The sequence below is a fragment of the Meles meles genome, chromosome 9 (genome assembly GCF_922984935.1).
Source record: "Meles meles chromosome 9, mMelMel3.1 paternal haplotype, whole genome shotgun sequence".
NCBI lineage: Eukaryota > Metazoa > Chordata > Mammalia > Carnivora > Mustelidae > Meles > Meles meles.
This window is the reverse complement of record NC_060074.1, coordinates 28,557,780-28,577,335: the sequence shown is the minus strand read 5'-3', so window position 1 is coordinate 28,577,335 and position 19,556 is coordinate 28,557,780. Positions and strand designations below refer to the sequence as shown.

At 57.3% G+C, this 19,556-nt stretch overlaps 1 protein-coding gene across 8 annotated transcripts in view; it reads left to right on the top strand.

The window, feature by feature from the left end:
- Positions 1-19,556, top strand: part of TNS1 (tensin 1) — a 225,321-nt gene that overhangs the window by 119,258 nt on the left and 86,507 nt on the right. For 7 of the 8 annotated variants that reach the window (XR_006820300.1, XM_046019222.1, XM_046019223.1 and 4 more), the window contains 4 exons: positions 8,372-8,413; positions 9,428-9,478; positions 15,275-15,324; positions 17,544-17,715. Coding sequence is in view for 7 of the 8 variants with exons in the window: in XM_046019225.1 (XP_045875181.1) it covers positions 8,372-8,413; positions 9,428-9,478; positions 15,275-15,324; positions 17,544-17,715 (315 nt within the window). In the remaining variant the exon portion in view is untranslated. Of the gene's footprint in view, positions 1-8,371; positions 8,414-9,427; positions 9,479-10,383; positions 10,520-15,274; positions 15,325-17,543; positions 17,716-19,556 lie in introns of those variants that run through there. The other variant, XM_046019227.1, reaches the window with a different exon arrangement.

Here is a 19,556-nt window from a genome sequence, read left to right as displayed (position 1 = left end):
GGCTCCTAGAAGGCGGGTGGGGTTGGGGTTGGCGTAGAGCCATAGGAATGAGAGGACTTTACACACCATTTGGTCTAGTCCTGCTCTGTTTCAGGTGAAAAGGAGGCACTGAAAATTTCTTTTGACTTAATTTTTTTTTTATTGTGGTAAATACTAGAACATAGAATCAATTACCTTAACTGTTTTCAAGTGTACAGTCATGGTATTAAGTTCGTTCCTGTCCTTGTGCAAATGTCACCCATCCATCTCCAGAACTCTTGTCATCTTGTTCAACAAAAGTCTACCCATTTAGCAAGAATTCTGCCCTCCCCTTCCCCATCCCTGCTTACCACCATTCTCTTTGTATCTCTCTGAATTTGGCCACTTAAGTACCTCCTGTGAGTGAACTCGTATGTGTCCTTTTGCGACGGGCTTATTTCACTTAGCACTGATGTCCTCAAGCCTCCCTGTGTTGCAACGTGTGTCAGACTGTCCTTCCTTTTCAAGGCTGAATAATATTCCGTTGTCTCTTTCACAATTCACTTACCTGTTCATCTGTGAGTGGATATTTGAGCTACTTCTGCGTTTTAGGTATTGTGATTAATGCTGTTTTCTTGCGAGCAGCCATCCTCCTGGGCATAAGGTGATGGTCCTCAGATTTTGAGACGACTTTCCCAAGGTGCCCAAGTGCTGGATCTGAGCCAAGAAGGGACCACGGTGCCTCACAGATGAGGAGGATGATGTGATGTTCTGGACAAGTGGGCAGAGCCCCCAAGGATGCCATCTTGCCCTCCATTAAGGAGAATGACTAGCAGTTGCTTTAGTTTGAACTCTAGGCTCTGATGAAATTTCATCTTCTCATCACAAATGTCATGAGTGGCCATCTTGGAGGATTCTGGAAAACGGAGCAATGTTAGGAGAGATGAACCCGATAGAGTCTTGGTTTTCAAAGGAGAGAGAAAACTGGGCATTACGTTCCAAAGAAGATTCTGAGTGGTTGAGGGAAGCTGAAGATCTCCATTTGTGCAACAGGGAGGTGCGGTTTGGAGAGGGGAGATAGGGAGCAGATGCAGAATGGGAGTGAGAAAGTGGGCAAGGGGAGATTTGCTGTTGCTCCCTGGAGTAGAACCTGGTAGGTGGAGGTTCTTACAAAGAAGAGGAGACTTAGATGTAAAGAAGAGCTTTCTCCTGTCTTAGGGTGGGGAGTCGCTGTCTGTTGCTGGAACCCATACTCACCAACACATACTAGGTATAAGGTGAGTGCACCTGGCGAGTTCCTTCTCTGGGCAGGGGGTGGGGGGACTGGTGGAAGTCCTGCCTGTAGACTGGGCTGTGAAGGGACATTGTTTCTGGAGGTCAAGGCATCCATGAATGTGCTGACCACCATCCCAGGGACCTCCATTAGGAGAGACCAAAGTCAGGTGAAGAGAAGCCTTTGAGAGCCTTGTTCAGTGGGGCAGAAAGAGAGGAGTGTGAGATGGAAACCAATTTGTGCCCATCTGGGGGCTTCTGACCAGAGGTGGCCTTGGGGGCCCAGGAAGGAAGCAATCAGTCTGTGCTGTGGTAGTTGAGGTCTTGTTCCAGGTCTAGTTTAAGATTTGAGCAAATGGAAGAGAGGAGGGAAGGAGGAGGGAGAGCTGAAACAAAGAGGGGGCAGGGCCCTGGTATGAGTTACCGAGCCTGTTGGGAGCCGGGGCAAATCCAGGGTAAATATTTTTGGCCAGTCTTCCCTTGCCGGGGAGCTAGTGGGGGCCAGGGAGTTCTGTGTCATTTTGGTTGGTGGCCCTGGCTGGGTGTGCTGGTGGAATGGGTGAGTGCAGGAATGGAAACAGCAAACATGGCATGTGTGGGGAAGGGCCAGATAAGGGAGGAGTCCGCAAGCCAGGCAGGGGAACTTGAATTTGATGAGCCAAGCAGTAGGGCCAGGATGGGTCCTTGAGCGGGGAAGCGACCCAGAGCGGGATCTGAGAGTCTGCTGCCAGCTGTGGGGTGTGGCTCGGTGGTGAGGGGCAGTGGGAGGAGTGCTGGGCACGGGTGCTCAGCTGGAGTAGAGCGAGAACATGGCCAACGGTGGCCAGAGGGGCACAGAGGAAGGGCCTGGGGACGCCCGGACCCCCAGTGCCTTGGGTGAGGGGAAAACAGCATCCGATGCAGGGCAGGAGGGATCGAGGCGTGCTCCACCGTGACCTGGCCGAGTGAGCGCATGCCACCCCTGCCGTTGCCCTCTCTCCTCCAGGAGCCCTGGGCCGGGTCTCTCGGGGTGAGCTGGGGCCGGCCTGAGGACAGGAGTGGGCTTGCCCAGGCCCCTCCCTGAGAGGGGGGGCAGGGAAAATCAGGCATCACATTTCATTCCATCACACCCGGCCTGTTCTTTTTCTCTGGTGGCCTAGGCCTGTCCAGGAGAGGATGGAGCCCCTGAAGGGACTTCATGGGGAACAAGGACACCGGCCTCCTTCCCAGCCTGGCAGGGCCGAGCCCTACCAGTTCCGCACCCTCTCTCCAGCCCCCTGCCCTCAGTGTCGATGCCCACCCCCAGGGGCTCCCCCCTTTCCCAGGATGGTGGTAATTATACGGGGTGGGGGGATGGTAAGCAAGGGGCAAGCACGGGCTTGGAGGTGCAGACCTGGACACTTGGTTTCTGCATCTGCTCAAAGGGGTTCAAAGAGCTCCCTGAGAGTCCCCAGCTGCTGTGGGATGTTGGGATGTTTTATCCTTGTGGTCCTGCTCCTGCTGGGCGGACTGGGGTGGTCCGTCAGGTGCCAGCCTGGCCACGCCCCCTCTAAGTGCCCAGTAAATGGTGCGTCCCTGCTCTTCCCTTTTGCTTCCAGCCCCTCCCTTCCTCTGCTTAGGGTTCTATTTGTGGAGCAAGTGAGCCTCAGATAACCCGCTGTGGGTCCCCAGGCTGAGGACACTTCAGCACCCCGCAGCCCTACCTGCTGGCTCCCACAGGCTCCCTTCCCACCCTGACGGGCAGCGCCGCCTGTGAACTCACAGTGGGCTGCCTTGGCGGGAGATGTGATGTCATGGGGTCTTTTTTGGCCTGAAAAACTGCCTGGATTCCAGGCCTCCCAGGGGGCAAGACTGGGGAGGGCTGGAGGGGTGGAAGGGAGGAGGGTGTGAGGAATTTCTGGACAGAATGTTCCTCCGGAGGCTGAGATCGCATTCTGCGCCAGACCCCTCCCCCAGCCTGGGCTTGGGCATCTACCCCTCCCCCCGCCATGGCCCTTGCCTTTTCCGTCCTCCACAGCAGCAGCCCACAGATACATTTTTTCCCAGTCCACCCTCCCTGAAGGCCACCAACGTGTCATATGCACGAACCTCTGGGCATCCTCCCAGCCACCCAGCCTCTCGAGCCCACGTGGTTAGTGGGGGGTATGCATGCACGGAGGGGGCGTGTGTGTCTTTTTTTGGGAAAAAAAAAAAAAAAAAAAACTTAAGCAAAGGATGTGCAGTTTCCCTTATCCGCCCTGTGGTTCACAACCCCTCACATTCAGGAAGTTCTCGCCGATGTCTGATCTCAGTGTCTCCTACTGCCGTCCATTTCCTCCTCTTCCTATGGCAGTGGACTGAAGGCGTCTCTTCCTCCCAAGGACCCGAGAATGTTCCACTCTAAGTCACAGAGAGCTTGCTCCTGACGGGAGGGCCGTTGACTGAGAGGAACTTTTAGTGAGGGAGGGTCTTTGTCAGGGAGAGGAGAAGGAACCCAGGATGGAGGGAGGCCAGGTCAAAGACCAGCTGTGCAATGTTGGGCGAGTTACGGAACCTCTTGGGCCTTCCATCTCAACTGCAAAGTGGGGTCACGCTTACCTCCCCGGGGCGGTTCCAAGGACTTATGATCGTGGAAGTAAAGAACTTGGTATTGTACCCAGATCATTAACACTTCGGGAACAGTGATTGTTAGCACGTAGCTGTTATGAAAAGGCCCCCCCCCAACTCCCAAAGCCAGGCAGGAAGAGGCCAGGTAGGTGAGGCATGCAGGGTGGGACACTTGAGGGGGCCTGGCTGTCAGCGTGTGTGGGTGCATGTCCCGCAAGCTGAGAGTGAATGCCTCCAGAACTTTCCTGCCCGAAGCTCCTCACCCCAGTCCCTGCCTTGTCGCAGAATTCCAGGTTTTGAGACCCTGGAGCAGAGTGAACTGGGAAGCACAAGGTGTGGCCATCAAGGGACACCAGGTCCAAACCCTGCCTCCTGCTTGGAGTTGTCCTGCCTGGGGGCAAGGAGTGTTCTGGAAGACCCCTGGCGGGGCTGTGTGTTGGCTGCCCTCAGCTTTGGAAGGCCTGGGGTCCTGAGGAATGAGGTTTTGTCGGGATGCCTGGGTGGCTCAGTTTAGTAAGCATCTGCCTTCAGCTCAGGTCATGGTCTCAGGGTCCTGGGATCGAGCCTCGTATCTGACTCCCTGCTCCGTGGGGAGTCTGCTTCTCCCTCTTCCTCTGCCGCCTCCTCGGCTCTCTCCCTCTTGTTGTCTCACAAATAAATACACAAAATCTTAAAAAAAAAAAGTCAAAGGTTTTGTCTTGGGCTTAGGTGGGGGTATGGCTAGATGTGGGGGTGCCGTCTCTGTCTGGGCTCCATGCGCCATATCCTTCTGCAGCCGAGCCTAAGGGGGAAGGAAGAGGAGAGCCCACAGGGAGGCATTCTGCTAACTGGGCCAGCAGACTAGGCACGGAGGTGAGGGGCAGAAAGGTGAGTTCAGCAGGGGGCTCTCCAGGACCTGGGTGCCAACCCCAGTCTGGCCACAGACCCCACTGTGAGAGGTGGGGCGTCGTGCCTCTCTGTACCTCAGTTTCTGCATCTGTGAAACAGGGAGGGAGGAGATGGCTCTTCCCAGAGCCGGTGTTCTGAGGAGTGGTATGCAAGGATGGGCTTTGTCCTGGCCCAGATGTAAGCAAAGATGGAACTTAGAGACCTCGGCTCCAGAAGGGCCCGGGGTGCTGCGTCGCCAGCGGTGAGCACGGTCAGGGGGTCGGGGGAGAGAGTGAGGGGCTCTCCTGGCCAGTTGGTATTTGCTGAGGGCCTACAGTGTGCCAGGCTGAGTCCTAAGCTCTGGGGACTGTGGGCACTTACGTGCTAGCAGGGAAGGAAGACCCTAAGTGAGATCAGGAAGCAAAATACATCATGTGCTGGAGAGTGAGGAGTTCTAAGGAGAAAAATAAACCACGCAAGGGGACAAAGGACGTGTTCGCATGGGTGTGTCCAAGGTGGGTAACAGCCCAGGCCGAGGGGGGCTCTCTGACCGTTGGCTCTGGCTTTGGACCTATAGCTCGGGTGTTCTGGAAGCTTCCTTATAGCATCGCCAGGGTTTGGGGGCAGCGTCGGGGGAGAGCCTGCCCTCATGCAACCTGCCTCTTGCCCTTTTCATTCCCAGTAGGCCCAGAGTTGGCGGTGCCTGGGAAGCAGGGAAGCAGGGAGTGCTTCCACTCTGGGAGGACTGGGCCAGAGGAGAGGGGTGGGGAGCTCGGCCTGCACCCTGAGCCGTGTCTGCAAAAGCTGTGGGGAAAACGCGGGGCATGTCGCTCCAGATGGGCTTTTGGAAATGTTTGCCTTCCCAGGGAGACCTTGACCAGTAAGTTGCGGGCATCTGTGGGCCGGCCTGGGGAAGGGGTGAGGGCAGAGGGGTTGCTGCTCAAAGGCTGCTGGCCGGGAGGGAAGTTTCTCCAGAGGGGCTGGGGCCTGTGGTTTCTAATATTGGCTCCCGTCTCCCTGGTCTGCGTTGTGCCAGACTGGGGAGGGGCAGACAGAGCAGGAGGGTCGAGGTGGGGTGGCCTGGGCCTCCGGAGCGTGCAGCAGGGTGCGGGTGAGAAATGACAGCGGACATTAATGAGAGCTTCCTAAGGACAGGCCCCGCTCTAAGCGCTTCATGTGCTCCGTCCCGTTCGGTGCTCACAAAACAGTGCCCTGCAGGCCTGGTGAGGGGCCCCGAGGACAAAGTGAACTGCCTAAGGTCACATGGGACAGGAGTCAGAGCGAATCAGGACTCGGCCCCGGCTGTTACGGCTAACGCTGTTTTCGAAGTGTCATTCCCAGGGCTGGAAACCTTTGAGAAAGGCACGTTCTTGGGTCCCACTAGATGATACCCTCCTGGCAGGGCCGTCCCCTGCGTGTCCACAGTCCTCCAGGTGATTCTGAGGGCTGTTCGGGCCTGCTGGCTCACGTTCTGTTCTGCCCAGAGTCCGGGCCTCTTAGGAGGCTTCACCCAGAGCAGGATGAGGGGCTCTTCAGGGCCTGTCGTGGGCGTGGGGCAGTGCTTGTCTCCGTCTTCTCCCTCCCACCCCATTTCTGTCCTTTCTGACCGCCCCCATCTAGGCAGGCTGGTGAGGAGTGAGGGCTTTGGGGTTGAGAGGTCTGGATTCAAATCGCAGTCCTGTGGTGTAGACTCTGCATGTAGAAGGCCCCTGGGATCTGCTCTCCTGGTTCTCCTCCTCACCTGGAGGGCAGAGCCGCCCAGAGAAGACACGCTTGGGCCTCCCTGGTCACCGCGGTCTCTGCTGGAGCGCTACAGAGCCTTGAACCAGAAGGGAGAGGTGGGGGATCTGGGGCAGGGTGGGCTAGCGGCACTGCCGAGGACGCCCCTGGTTGGGGCTGGTGGTTTTTAGAGGCTGAGGGGAGAACCTGGCCCCGATTAGCAGGCAGCTCCTAGAGCCGAGCCTGGGTCAGAAGTCCCTGCCCGGTGGCCTGTGGCTCAGGAATGGGGGCTGGGAGGGGGTTGGGGGAGGACCAGGCTTGGCCTGGAAGGGGGTGGAATGTGGCATCTTTACCTCTCCAGAGCCACCCTCAGGCTCCAGGTGAGCTGACCTGGGGGCTGGGAGGGCCCCACTGACTTGCCTTCCCACCTCCTGCTCTGTTCCCGGGCCTTGTCTTCCTTCCACTATCTAAGCTGCCTTGGAAAGAAGTTTTGACCTCAGCTCTCCATCCTCCAGGCTTTAGGGGGAAAGGAGTCCAGGCTATTTCCTGGAAGAGCACTGCTACCTTGACCTCCATTGGCTCTTTTCCTCCATGCCCATGTTGGCCCTGCTCTCCTCCCTGGAGAGCAAAGCCTTTCAGAGGCCCTTCTGTCCATTCCCCTGTCTTCTTCAGGGGTGAAGGGCTCACCAGGAATGGGGTTAGGGCGGGCATTTCCTATTCTGAGTCACCGGCTCCTGAGCTGGTCCCTGCTCATCTTGGCAAAGGCTTTGCTTCCTCACCTTCACGGTCGAGCTCGTGTCCTTCTGTGTGACTCAGGGGACCCTGGAACCACTTCACTGGGTTGGTAATGGAGCCCCAGAGACTGGAGGCACGAAGTGGACCTGGAGTGGGAAGTTTCTCTCCCATTACGGGGGAGTCCATGGAGCCCGCTTCTCAGGATGCCGTTAGTAGAAAGCACGTCTGTTGGTCCTGGCCGGGCAGGGGTGGCACAGGCATGTGGGACAGGCTCAGTCCACAGGGGTTATTGGTGGCCCTCTACACATCCATCCTGTCCCTGGCGGGGACATGACCGCGGAACTTCCTACAGCGCTGCTTTGAATCTGTTCAGGCAGGTGGGATAAGACTCACCAAACCGTATTGGGGAACGAGATGTATTGCCGTGATGAGATTATTTGTACCTTAAGGACCAGATACATAGCCCAGAGGGCAGGCTTACTGGAGTCCCAAGATGGGACGAAGTCCTTCTTGCTGGGTGTCCAGGAATGTCCTCGTGGGGGAGAGGACAGCTCGTAGGAAAAGAGCAGGGAAGCTCCCAACCCAGTGGGCAGGGGAGCTGTCCCACAAACAAAGGGCCGGATGCCGAATAAGCAAGGGGATCTAGAGGACAGGTCTGGATGAGGCCAAGCTCTGGGGCACCGGGGTCTGCGAGTGGGCAGGGCTGCGAGTGGGCAGGGCTCACGGTGGGGGGCCTTGGAAGCCCACAGAAGTTAAGACTCTGGCAGGCCCTGTTGTGGGCTATGGTGATTTCACACCAAGAGCCTGGAGTCCCAGGCTGGGGTACAAATCCTATTGTCGCCGGGAGTAGTCGATGACTTTATCACTCCTTTAACCTCCTCTTCGGTGAAGTGGGGCTCAGGGGAGCTCATGGGACCTACACCCCTGGGTTCTTATCGTAAATAGATGAGCCGGTGCAGGCGAAGGGGTCTGGCCCAGAGGTACAGGTGTGACTTTTAACTGCTCTGGGTTCCTTTCTCAGGGGCCGTGGTGAGGTTTGTTGAGCTGGGTGGTTCTAGTACCAGTAAGATTGTTTTTCATTTTCCCAACTGCCTCCCAAGCTTGGTGTTAGCCAGGTTAAGTCCGAGCCTTGGGCTGATGCCATGGGGCCGGCTTCAGGAGGCATTCCGCTCGTGCGGCCACCAGCCCTGGGGAGGGAGCCAATCCGTGGCTCTTCGCCCTGAGGCCTCACACTGGTTTCTCCCTGTGTTCACAGCCCATCAACACCGAGAGCGCCCCGAAGAATGTAGCCTACACGGTGAGTGACAGCAGGTGGGGTGGGTGGCGGGGAACACCCTGGGCCAACTGGGGAGGCCTGAAGGCGGAAGGGTGACATGGGGGGAAAGCGAACACAGATGTCTGGGGATACCCTTCTGGAGTCGATTTGAGGAACTTGGGGGAGAGTGATGGGGATGTGGGTCACGTTGGGAGCCAGGCACGTGACCTCACTTGTGTGTTTGGAAATGGATTGCTAGGGAAGTAGGCAGGTGGGAGAGGCCCGTGGTTGAATGTGGGTTTCTTTATTAAATATGCAGAGCGCGAGAAAGCCGGGCAGATGCTTCCAAACAGATCTTTCTGACTTAGCAGAAAGACAGGCAGTTCCCCTGTTTCCTCGAGGCTGCATTGAGGAGGAAGGGAAGAGGGTGGGCGGGTCCTGTAGTGGAGAAGCTGAGGTTGGCAGCTGAGGGACATCTCCTGGCTGTGGCCCGTGCCCAGTAATGGGCTTCTGGTCAGAGGGCTTGCGTTCAGACCCTGCCTCTGCCAAGCTTCTAATTGTGCGACTGTTGGCAAGTCATGGGCTTGTGTGCGCCTCAGTGTTCTCACGTGCAGAATGGGAACAGGAAGGTCTCCTGGAAAAGTGGTCGGGAGACACAGGCGAGAGGGTTGGTTAGCTCTGAGGGGCTTCTAGTGGACAAAGAAATGCTAAACAGGGGCACCTGGGTGACTCAGTCCTTAAGTGTCTGCTTTCCGCTCAGGTCATGATCCCAGGGTCCTGGGATCGAGCCCCACATCAGGCCCCCTGCTCAGCGGGAAGCCTACTTCTCCCTCTCCCACTCCCCCTGCTTGGGTTCCCTCTCTTGCTGTGTCTCTCTCTGTCAAATAAATAAAATCTTTAAAAAAAAAAGTTAAAGAAATAGCTAAGTTCCTCCGAGGCCCTCCTGACAGCCCCCTCACCATCCCACCCCTGATAGACCCAGGAGGTGAGAAACCAGGGTGCCTTTTGAATACTTTCCTTGACTCCTTGCTCTGATCGCCTTTCCTCTGTCTCCAGGGAGAAGGAGCTTTCCGAGGTGGAAACACACGGAAAAGCCTTGAGGAAGACGTAAGTGTGGGTATGGGGAAGGGGAGAATGTTCCGTACCTGTCCCATTTGGTGGAACATCCCTTGCCTCCTTTCCAGAAGCTGTGGGCGGGAGTCACTCAGCTCTGTGGCCGAGCAGTAGAGGAGGGGCTGGGATGGCGAACAGGCCCCATGCACTTCTGCAGCGGGCTCCCATCTGGCTTTGGCTTCCAGCTCGGCTGGCTCCGGAGCTCATTTGCCCACCGCTTTGCCACACCTCCGTGCTGCAGGGTGGGTGGCTGGGAAGGCAGAGAGGGAGGGCTCTTGGAGGCCTGGCGTGGCGTGAGCAGTCACCAGGGTAAGACCAAGGGAAATGGACAAAAGGACTAAGGGCCTAGGTGCAGAAGGACTTGTGGGCTCTCAGGGTAGTCAGACCTTGGGGAATTGTAGGCTCGGCTTCTTGGGAGAACGGAGCCTTTGAAAATGTCAGGGTCTTCTGTGCGATTTCAATGCCATCGATTCAGGAGCAGCCTGGAAGGTGGGCCAAGCCAGCTGAGCCCTCTGGGCTCCTCTAGCCATTTTTTGGTGGAGGTCAAGGGGCAAATTCCTACAATGGAAGGATCCCAGGGAAGGGCAGAAGGGGCTCTCCCAGGACCCTTCTTTGAGCAATGCTTGTGTCTGGGCTTGTCCTCACATCCCTGGGGGAGACGCCCCCCAGCACTGGGCCTTCCTCTTTCTTCCCCACCCTCCTCTGACAGTGTGCACCCCTGCTGGCCTCTCCATCCTTGCCCGCCCTGCTCTGCAGAGGAACAGGGAGTGGTTTTGGCGGTTGGCACGGGGGGAGCTGTTGATGGCATGAGGCCCTATCATCTGACAGCTGCCTGACCCACGGTGGGGAGGGCCCCAGAGGGAGGTGCTGGGGCCGCAGGAGACAGCTCCCGTAGACAGCCGCACTTCTGTGGGGAGCCTGCCACTGTCGCATTGCCCTGGGGCCCGCCCTGCGAGGCCAAGGCATTCCCCGGCTGCATAGCCTGTCCGGAGCGGGAGCATGCCTCCTAAATTAGTGGGGAAGGCTCTGTTCAAGGTATGCATGGATCCCCTGGGCTCAGAGTGCAAGTGTCGGGGAGGGACTCTGGTCCAAGTCTGTGATATTTCTGGGGCTGGGGTGTGGGTCAGAAATTAATTTTTGTTTGTACCTGCTACTGAGGACGAACGAACTTAATGCGCACAGAACATATAATATGTGCTCAATAAATATTAGCCATTCTTATTACTGTTCTTTTGACTAAGGGCCAGGAGGTGGGCTGGGTTTTTATTTATATATTTATTTATCCCCCTCCTCCCCAAATGGCAGATGCTCTGGTCTTATTTGTTAGATGGTAAAACAGAGTCTTGAAAGGGCTCAGTGACTTGGTGTGAGGGCCTTCTGCATCCCTTTCTGGGTCTGTTGCTTGGATCTGGTATTGCCGGCTCTCCCAACCCTTGGCCAGGGGATGCTGTGTGAACCAAACCTTTTACAGTGGTCTGAGCACATTTAAAAGCCAAGTCCTAATGCTGCTGTTTCCCACAACCCCAGCCTGGGCCAGACGTAGCTGGTCAGGGAAAGCTACAGCAAGAGAGAGGGAAGTTTGACATCATGAAGGACTTTTTGACGCCATGGTGGGTATGACCTTGGTCCTGGGGAAGAAAGAAGTGGCCCTTTATTTGGGACAGGAGGCTATTTTAGAAGAAAATTTTGTTGATTTGGGATGAGGGTGTGTGTGTGTCTGGGCGTGCCACGGTGGGTAAGGGTTGTGTCCTGTCTGGATGTGGGGCGGGGGACAACATGAATCTTGGTTTAGCCAGTCTAGCGAAGGGAGCAGATTCTAGAATGGCCTGTGTACTGCAAAGGAGGCAAGACCTCACTTTTGAAGTTCCCAGACACCTGTCCCAGGTTGGGTGCTCCCGGGGTCATTAGTCCACGCCCGCCCAGCCTGGGGCCCCCCTGCAGTCTGGCCCGTGTGAGGAGACCGGTTTCAGAGGCTGAGCCGTTGCAACCCTGGGCCTCCTGGCATGCTTGTGTGCCTGTTTGTTGAGCTGTTTTCCTGGCTCTGGCCCATGGCCCAGGACTCACAGGCGGGAATGGCTGTTTTCCTCTAGCAGGGCTGGCGTGTTAGCGAGGTTTGTGGACGGTGTGCTGTGTCGTACTTTGTTTTGGAAAAATCCAGGCTGGTGAGCAGGAAGGAGAGAGGAAGGGGTGTGGCTGGAGGGGTTGGCGGGGTTGGAGGGGGTGACCACAGCCCCCAGAGGAAAGGTAGGAATGGGGATGGGCCCCTGACATAGATTGGGCACCAGTTTCTGGCTGCCTGACATGGCCCCTGGTGTTTCTTAAAGACCCTCCTCCCAACTGGGCCCCCTAGGGACTGGGGCTCAGGAAACGCCTTTTCTTTTGGTCCCGAGCTGTTGTGTTTGGTCTGTGGACCTCAAAGGCAGGCAGGACTCTTCCCACACAGTCGATTTTGCTCTAAACCGACCCCACCCAAGTCCTGAGGTTCCCGCTCCTTGCTGTATGGTGGAGAAGGCAAGAGTGGAGCCTAGTGCCGCAGACCTTGAGCCACTCAGGAGTGTCTGAGTGGTTGTCCGCAGGGAGAACGGTGGCAAAAAGAGCTGGTTGGATCTGCAGGAGGAGGGGTGAGGGTGAGACACCAGGAGGAACTTCCTGAGAGTGAGAGAAGCAAGACCACTATTTTGGCAGGGGTAGGGGGAGTGGGGTGGATTTTCCTTTCCTGCTGTTCTCTCCGTGAGACAGAGACCATGATTTGGTGATGACTACAGGGGAGAATTCTTGGGGCCTAGGGAGTTGAATTGAAGTTGTCTTACTGATCTTGGTCTTGGGAGGGGCGGAGAGGAAGTGAACGCCTGGCCAAAGGGTTCGGATAGCCCCAGACAGGAGAAGAATGAGATTACCTGAGGACAGAGAATTTACTTTTCTTTTTAAAATAAAATTTTTGTAGAACTCTTTGTAAAGCCCTCTGGTAGTTTTCCTTGGAAGCTTTAGGTGGAACAGGTAGATCTCGTGAAATTCCATGAGTGCCGGCCTGTACCCATTTTACAGATGGGTTGGTTCCTAAGAGTGTCTTCCTTCATGGAATATAAGTTCTCTGAGGTCAGGGACTTCACCTGATTCCTGTATGTGCCTTTTTTGTTGCCGGACACACAGTGGGTGGCACCCAGTGAGGACTTTCAGGAGGAGGGCTCAAGCACTGTGATGGGCAGCAGAGACGACCAGTGTGTCCACTCACTCCCAGCCTCTTAGAAAGATCCTGCATGGGGAGGCGTGCAGCAGTGGGGGGCCTGTCTCTGGCCGCCTGTGTGAGGTCACCTGTGCGTTTTGGAGCATTAGGCCGTGCTGGCTCGCACCCCCCAGCTCTGCATCGGCGTGTGAGTTTCCACGTCTACTGGACTCAGACTTGTCACCAGTCTCTGTCTGCTTTCTGCCAGCAAGCGTCACATGTCCCCAAACTCTGCGGAAAACAGGAAGCCCCGTCAGCGAGAGGACAGCCCAGTGATTCAACAGGGGATGACCATCCAGCTGTTCCCATCCCTGTCATCTGGTGGGGTCACGGCCCACGGCAGCTCCCTCTCCTGCCTCCCCTGCCCTGGCCAGCCTGGGGGAGTACAGCGGCTTGGACTTTGTCTTATCACCTCTGGAGGCGGCATGGCCAGACTCTGTTGGGGCCAAGTTTTTATTTATCTTTCCTGACTTTTTTGGGGTGGGGAGGCTGAGGAATGTGGAGTGTTGTAACGTTGGGAAGAGGGGGTGGAGAAACGGGCTCCAGCTCTCCTGCCCCATTCTTCCTTTTCACCCCTGGGCCCCTGGAGGCTCCTGGCACCCCTTGGCTCCCTAGTCCCCTCGCCAAGCCAATCTCAATATCGCATTGTCTCCCCACAGCTCCGTGGGTTGGGACCTGTGGCCCGAGCCACACCTTGAGCCTCAGCGGCGGCTGTGGCTTCCAGCGTTTGAGTCCCCCAAACGTGGCTGTGGGTCGGCAGCAGATGAGACGTGAGGGGCTATTTATAGCAGGGATCCCTGGGGCCTGGAGCAGGGCCTGGGGCCTGGGGCGGTTCAGCGACTCCTCATCAGGGACCAGTGAGATCAAGACTGATGGAGTGTCAGGTCTCTTGTGTTCCTCTGGGTGGGTCGTCTTAGAACAGCCCAGTTTGGGGCTTGAAAACCAAACACGATCCCTCCTTACCACCCCCCAACCCGCACTCCCATGCCTGACTCATGTAAACCCACGTCGTCAGGGCCAGGGAGCTGTGGAGACAGAAACTTCCCGCCCCGACAGTCCCACTTGGCTGTCCGTTCCTCCCGCTACTGCCACAGAGGCTGAGCGGTGGTGGGCCAGCTATAGCCCACACAGAGGGGGCTCTGGCTACAGCCTTCTCTGGGGGCTGGATGGAGAGCCCTCCCGTTTGCGGGGCTGCCCTGACTTCGGGCCCGGCCAGGAGCCAGGCCTCTGAGCCTACCATGCACCCCTGCCTGGTGGGTGCCGCAGGGCCCTGGCGGAGGCTGGAAGGAGCTCCTCTGCTCCGGGCCCCCGCGGTCAAACCCAGAGACTGAGGGCGAATCCTGCCAGTTGTCGACTTCCCCGGGACTTGGGGGTGGTGAGTCACTGCCTCAGTTTCTCCTCTTCCCGGCAGACTGTGGTCCTGTGTCCTCCAAGAGGTGGTTGCAGCTTGGAGGTTGGGAGAGGCTGGGAGGCACGGGGAGGTTTGGAAGATGCCAGTGGGCTCTGAGGGCTCTGGCTGGGCCTGGGAGCTAGAAACTAGGCCTTTGGGCATCAGGTGAGGTGGTGGACGGGGTGGGCAGCAGCTTGCGGCAGAGGCGACGCAGGCCTTGATTTTCTGTAGAGGTGGATGATGGTTGTATCTCTACCCTTTTAATTGGGTCAGATGTAAGAACAGTAACACTGTATAAGTGACCCATATGCCTACTTCCTTTCATCTTCAAACCACTTGGTAAGGACTGCCTCATTTTCCGTGGGACGTTATGGCAGCTCAGAGCATCAGGCAGCACAAGATGGCCTGGCAGGGTGCTGAGGGGCCCCAGCCCCGAGCTTTCCTCCCTGGACCATTGGGTTGTCCTGGGTTGTTTGGGACCCCAGCGTGGGTCCGTTTGCCTAATTTTGTGCCAGCAAACCGCCTTGGAGATGGGAGCAGCTAAGGAGGTGACAGACAATGGGCAGTGCGTCCTTAAAGCGCGATTTGCTGCCTCACACTGGCCTCGGCTGGTACACACCTTCTCCAGCTGCTCTGGACCCACACCTCTTGGTTAAATGGCTCAGCGGCAGCGCCTCACAGGGAGGAGTGCGGGTTTGGGGGGATGGGGGGAGGATGGCGGTGGGCGGACGAAGGCTCCGAACCAGGCGGAGGGCTGTCGGACCAGACATTCCTTCTTTGAGGCTTGTGGTCCATCTTTTCCCCCTGGACTTCCTGTGACGCTGTCCAGGGACTCAAGATGAACCGTGTTTCCATCTGCTTAGTGACTGTTTCATTGTGAGCGTGGACTCAGCGTGGACGGCACCAGCCCAGACCGCGCTCAGCGTTTGGGATTTCTTCCTTTCCTGGGGAAGGGGAAGCTGAGCCCTCTGAGGGCTTGTGTGCACACCCCCTAGGAAATGGCGCTGATGGCTTTTGGCTCTAGGTCGCTGTGTTGCCTGGGTGTTAGGGTGCCTGGGCTGGAATGTTGGCAGAGAGAGGAGAAGGGAATCTGTGTTTGTCCACAGCCCTGATTGCTCCCGTGGTCGGCGCTCTGCCGGGCCCCTCTGTAATGCTGCTTCTCTTTTCTCTGTCCCAGGGCTCTGCCAGAGTCACCCCGAGTGTCCAGCCCCATCCTCAGCCTATCAGGTATGCCTGGCGTGTGGGGGGCCAGGGGCGGGGGTGCCGCAGTGAGGTCACTGTGGGTGTTTCCAGCAAGTCATGCCTTTGGGTTTCTGAGACCGAAGTCATAAAGCCACAGGTAGGGGGTGTGGGAGACATGCCAGCCACAGGGAGAGGATGCCAGTAGCTGCCCGTTTGGAAATGCTCATGTTTTGAGTTCTAGCTTGAAGCCAGGCCTTGAGCTGGATTCTTTATGGTCCCTGCACGATCTCATCTAGTCCTTGCAACAACCTTGCAAGGTAAGTGTTTTGTTCCCGTTCGGCAGATGAAGAAACTGAGTCTCAGGGAGGTGAGGTGACTTGTTAAAGGTCATGCAGCCACCAAGAGGCAAGACCTGGGTGTGCCTTCGGGACTGGCAGGCGTCAAGGTCTGTGCTAGCTCCAGGTCCTTTTTGTGGGCAGGGGTTTTTGGTGTTGGAGGGTTATTTCTAAAAGGAAAGTTCTATCTCTGGCTGGCTGGCAGGGGCTGGGGGTGGGGATGCGTGAAGACTCGGGGTCTTGCTGATCCAGAAATCTCTTTTCCCTGTGTCCGGGTTCTGTGGTTTTCTGGCTCTGGCTCTCCCTCTCTGCCTCCCCTTCACTCCTGAGGCTCCCGAGATGAGTGAGAATCTGGCCCCGGGGCAATGAGGCCCCAGCCAGAGAGGGCTGATGTGTAGCTAATGCCCTCAGCGGGTTGTGACCTGGCGGCCCGGGGGGGGGGGGGGGGGGGGGGGGGGGGGCTTTTAGAGGATCCCCTTCTTCCCTTGCGCCGAGAACCACCTTGGGGCGGGTGGGTGCAGGGTGTGATGCTGGAGTTGTCCAGGCGGTGGTGCTGTTCTGCCTTGGACCCTCCCCTCCCCCCACCAAGGCTGCAGTGAGAATCTTATCTTAGGAACAAGGGATGGTGGGGGCTCAGAGGTCAAATTCAAACTGGGCTTCTTGCCACGGCCCACTGGCACCTCTGCCACTTGGCTCCTGTCCTTGCTACCATGGAGAAGCCATACATCACCCTTGGCTCCCCTAGCTCCAAGCCCTGTGTACACGCTTGGACTCAGAGTTGATCCTGATGGACATCTGGATTCTGCTAGTCCCTTTGAAATATCCTGCTGGCATTTCTTCGCTGCTCCCCCAGTCCTTCCTTTACACTGCTGTAGCGGAAGATTTCCAAAAGGAAATATGAGTGTGGCCCACCTTGGATAGAGAGAGCAAGTGAGACAGTAGGGGGTTGGTGATGGGGTAAGAAGGTGTGGGGGTAGGGAGGTGTGAGGTGCCCCCAGAAGCCTCAGGTATGCCTTGGGATGGAATTTCAGTGTCTCGAGACCCATTGCCCCTTCCTGGGCCCTCGTCCTGGTAGAGAAGCTCGGTGAGCTGTAAAGGCATGAAGCCCTACCTCCCCTCACCCAGAGCCCAGCCCAGGGGCTTCCCACTTCTTTGAGGAGCTCAGATGGTGTTGGGGTTTCTGAGGACCACCTGCCATGGCAGCAGCAAAGACTCAGCGCCCTCTGCTCCCCGGGCCTTTCGAGATCAGAGAGGCCACCGCCAAGAAATAGCCCAGGCAGGTGGTGGGAACTGCCAGACGTGAGGGACAGCCAAGGAACAAAGGGCGGGAGCTGGCCTGTCTCCGGGGAGGGCTGGAATGGGCACTGTGGTCTGGCTTACCTGGAGCCTGGGTGAGCATGTCACCTGAGCTGCTCTTTCCCCAAAGAAGATTCCCCACCCTCTGTACAGCTCGGGAGTGAGGGGGAGGGCAGCCTGCTGCTCAACCCTGGGATGCTAGAGAGCACCCAGCTCAGCTTCTCCTTCCTCTTCAAAATCTGTCCCGGATCCTTTGAGAGACGGCTGCCGGACCAGGTGGCCACGGTGTGTCGGGAGGCCGAGCTGGACTCCTCGGCTCCTGGCTACCTCCTGTCCTGTCCCTGACCTCTGGGTTCACAGGTTGAAGGCAGTGCCGACAGGGTGGATGGGCACTTAGGACTATTGTCATGACGGAAATGGCCGGAGATCCTGCCAGCCTGGAAGCCTGGGCGCACCCGGCTTCAGGGGCCTGGCCAGGGGAGGCTCCAGGCTTGGCTCTGGGTCAGGGGAGATTGAAGTCTCCTGGGATGGAATTGGGGGCCCCACGTGGTGTGCAGGGGCTACAGCTACCTGAACCTTGCCCTGAGGAGCTGGGTCCTGATCTGGACCCCCTTCTGCCCCCTGTCTCTCCAGAAACATGAGTGTGAGTCGGGCCATGGAGGACAGCTGTGAGCTGGACCTGGTGTACGTCACTGAGAGGATCATCGCCGTCTCCTTCCCCAGCACGGCCAACGAGGAGAACTTCCGGAGCAACCTCCGAGAGGTGGCCCAGATGCTCAAGTCCAAGCATGGCGGCAGCTACCTGGTGAGGGGGCGCCCGGTGCCCCCGTCCTTTCTGCTTGCCACCCCCTTGCTTCAGGTGTCCTCCAGGGCCAGCTCCCCCTCCTTCCCGTGATTTAAGTTTCTTGCTCGTGGCCCGAATTTCCGCTCACTCTCCAGCCCCACTTTGCTGGGAGGAGTGTGTCACAGCTGGAATGTGGCACCTGGACCCGAGTCCTGTGTGCACGCGCGCCTGTGTGTGTGTGTCTGTGCGCGTGTGTGTGTGCACTGAGTTCACGTTCTCGAGCGCTCCCTCTGAGGCGGTCCCCGTTCTAACTGCTGTCCACATATTTAACCTCGAGCTAGCTCTAGAAATCAGGTTTTGCTGGACCGCTGTGGGGGTGGGGGGGTCTGCCTCAGCTGACAGCGTTGGGAAGTGGCAGAGCTGAGGTCTGAGGGCAGAGTTGTGGCACGGGCATCTTGTGGGACCTTGTGTGACTGGTACCGGGGCAGGGCCTGGCCCAGGAGGAGTGCGTCACGGACGTAGATGAGGGGGCCGGTGGTGTTCTCTGATGTCAGAGGGCTGGCTTGCAGGATCGGGCCCAGAGGAGGGCTCGGTTCCACTTTACAGGGAAGCACCTGTGGGGTTGGGCTGGACCCATAGACGGGACGGGGCAGGCTCAACGCGATGTGAGCCAAGGCAGGCAGTGGGAGGCCATATTTGGTTCCTAGGGCTGACACATAACACATGACCACAGATTGGCTGGTCTATAAATGAGAGAATTAATTTTTTCACAATTCTGGAAGCTAGAAGTCCAGACCAAGATGTTGGCAGGGCCATGCCCCTTCTTGGGGTCTGTTGCTTCCCAGCAGTCCTCGGTGACCTTGGCTGGTGGCTCTATCACTCCCATCACTCTGCCTCTGTCCCCACACAGCCTGCCTTCTTTCCTGGGTCTCTCTGTGCCTCCTCATCTCATCTTATAAGGACACCAGGCATCGGATCCCGGGCCTGCCCTAAATCCAGGATGACCTCATCTTGAGATCCTTAAGTACTTACATCAGCAAAGGCTCTGTTTCCTAATAAGGTCACATTGTCAAGTTCCAGGTGGATATGAATTTTTGTGGGATGCTGCTGAACCCACCGCAGAGGTCTGTCCGTCAGCCGTGGTGGGCATTGTTGAGGACTCTGATGCAGACACTGAAAGAGTCCTGGGTTTGAATGTAGGCTCTGCTCTGACTCACTTTACCTCACAAAACATTAGTTTGTGCATCTGTAAAATGGGTCTAATTACACCACCTACCTCTTGTGGTGGTTGAGAGGATTAAGCCCTTTGCTAGATATAAAGGCCTTAGCAGACTGGGGACACTTGAGTGGGACCTGTTGTTAATGTGCTGAAGTGTGAGCCCTTGTGGGGGTCCAAGAATGGCCTGGTAGCCCTCTGAGATCATTTCCAGTCAGGAGTCCAGGATCCTGTGGGTCTCTGTGCTGCGCCGCCCTCCCTCTGTCTTACCCACCGCAGGCCGCGGGCCTTCTTTTCTCCCCGAGAAGATGGCGATTCTGTACCCCTCCTTTGGAGGTGGAGAAGGGAATTCCAGGGACCGGGGGGGGGTCTGGGGGGACACGGCGAGGTGTTGGAGGGAATCTGCAGGGAGAGAGTCTGAGAGAGCCCCTCGGGGTAATTGTCCCCCTCTGAGGGAGGGTGTCGCGCTACACAGCTGTTGCATTTTTGGGGGATGAGGTTCTGACACTGACGTGGGAAGTGGAAACCAGAGACGGCCAAATACTTGTCAGTGAACACTCCCGGACTCCCGTTCAGGGTATGAAGATGCCCACCTTGCAAGGGCCACGTGGGACCTGTAACAGGCTGCGTCCGTCCCCTTCTTGTC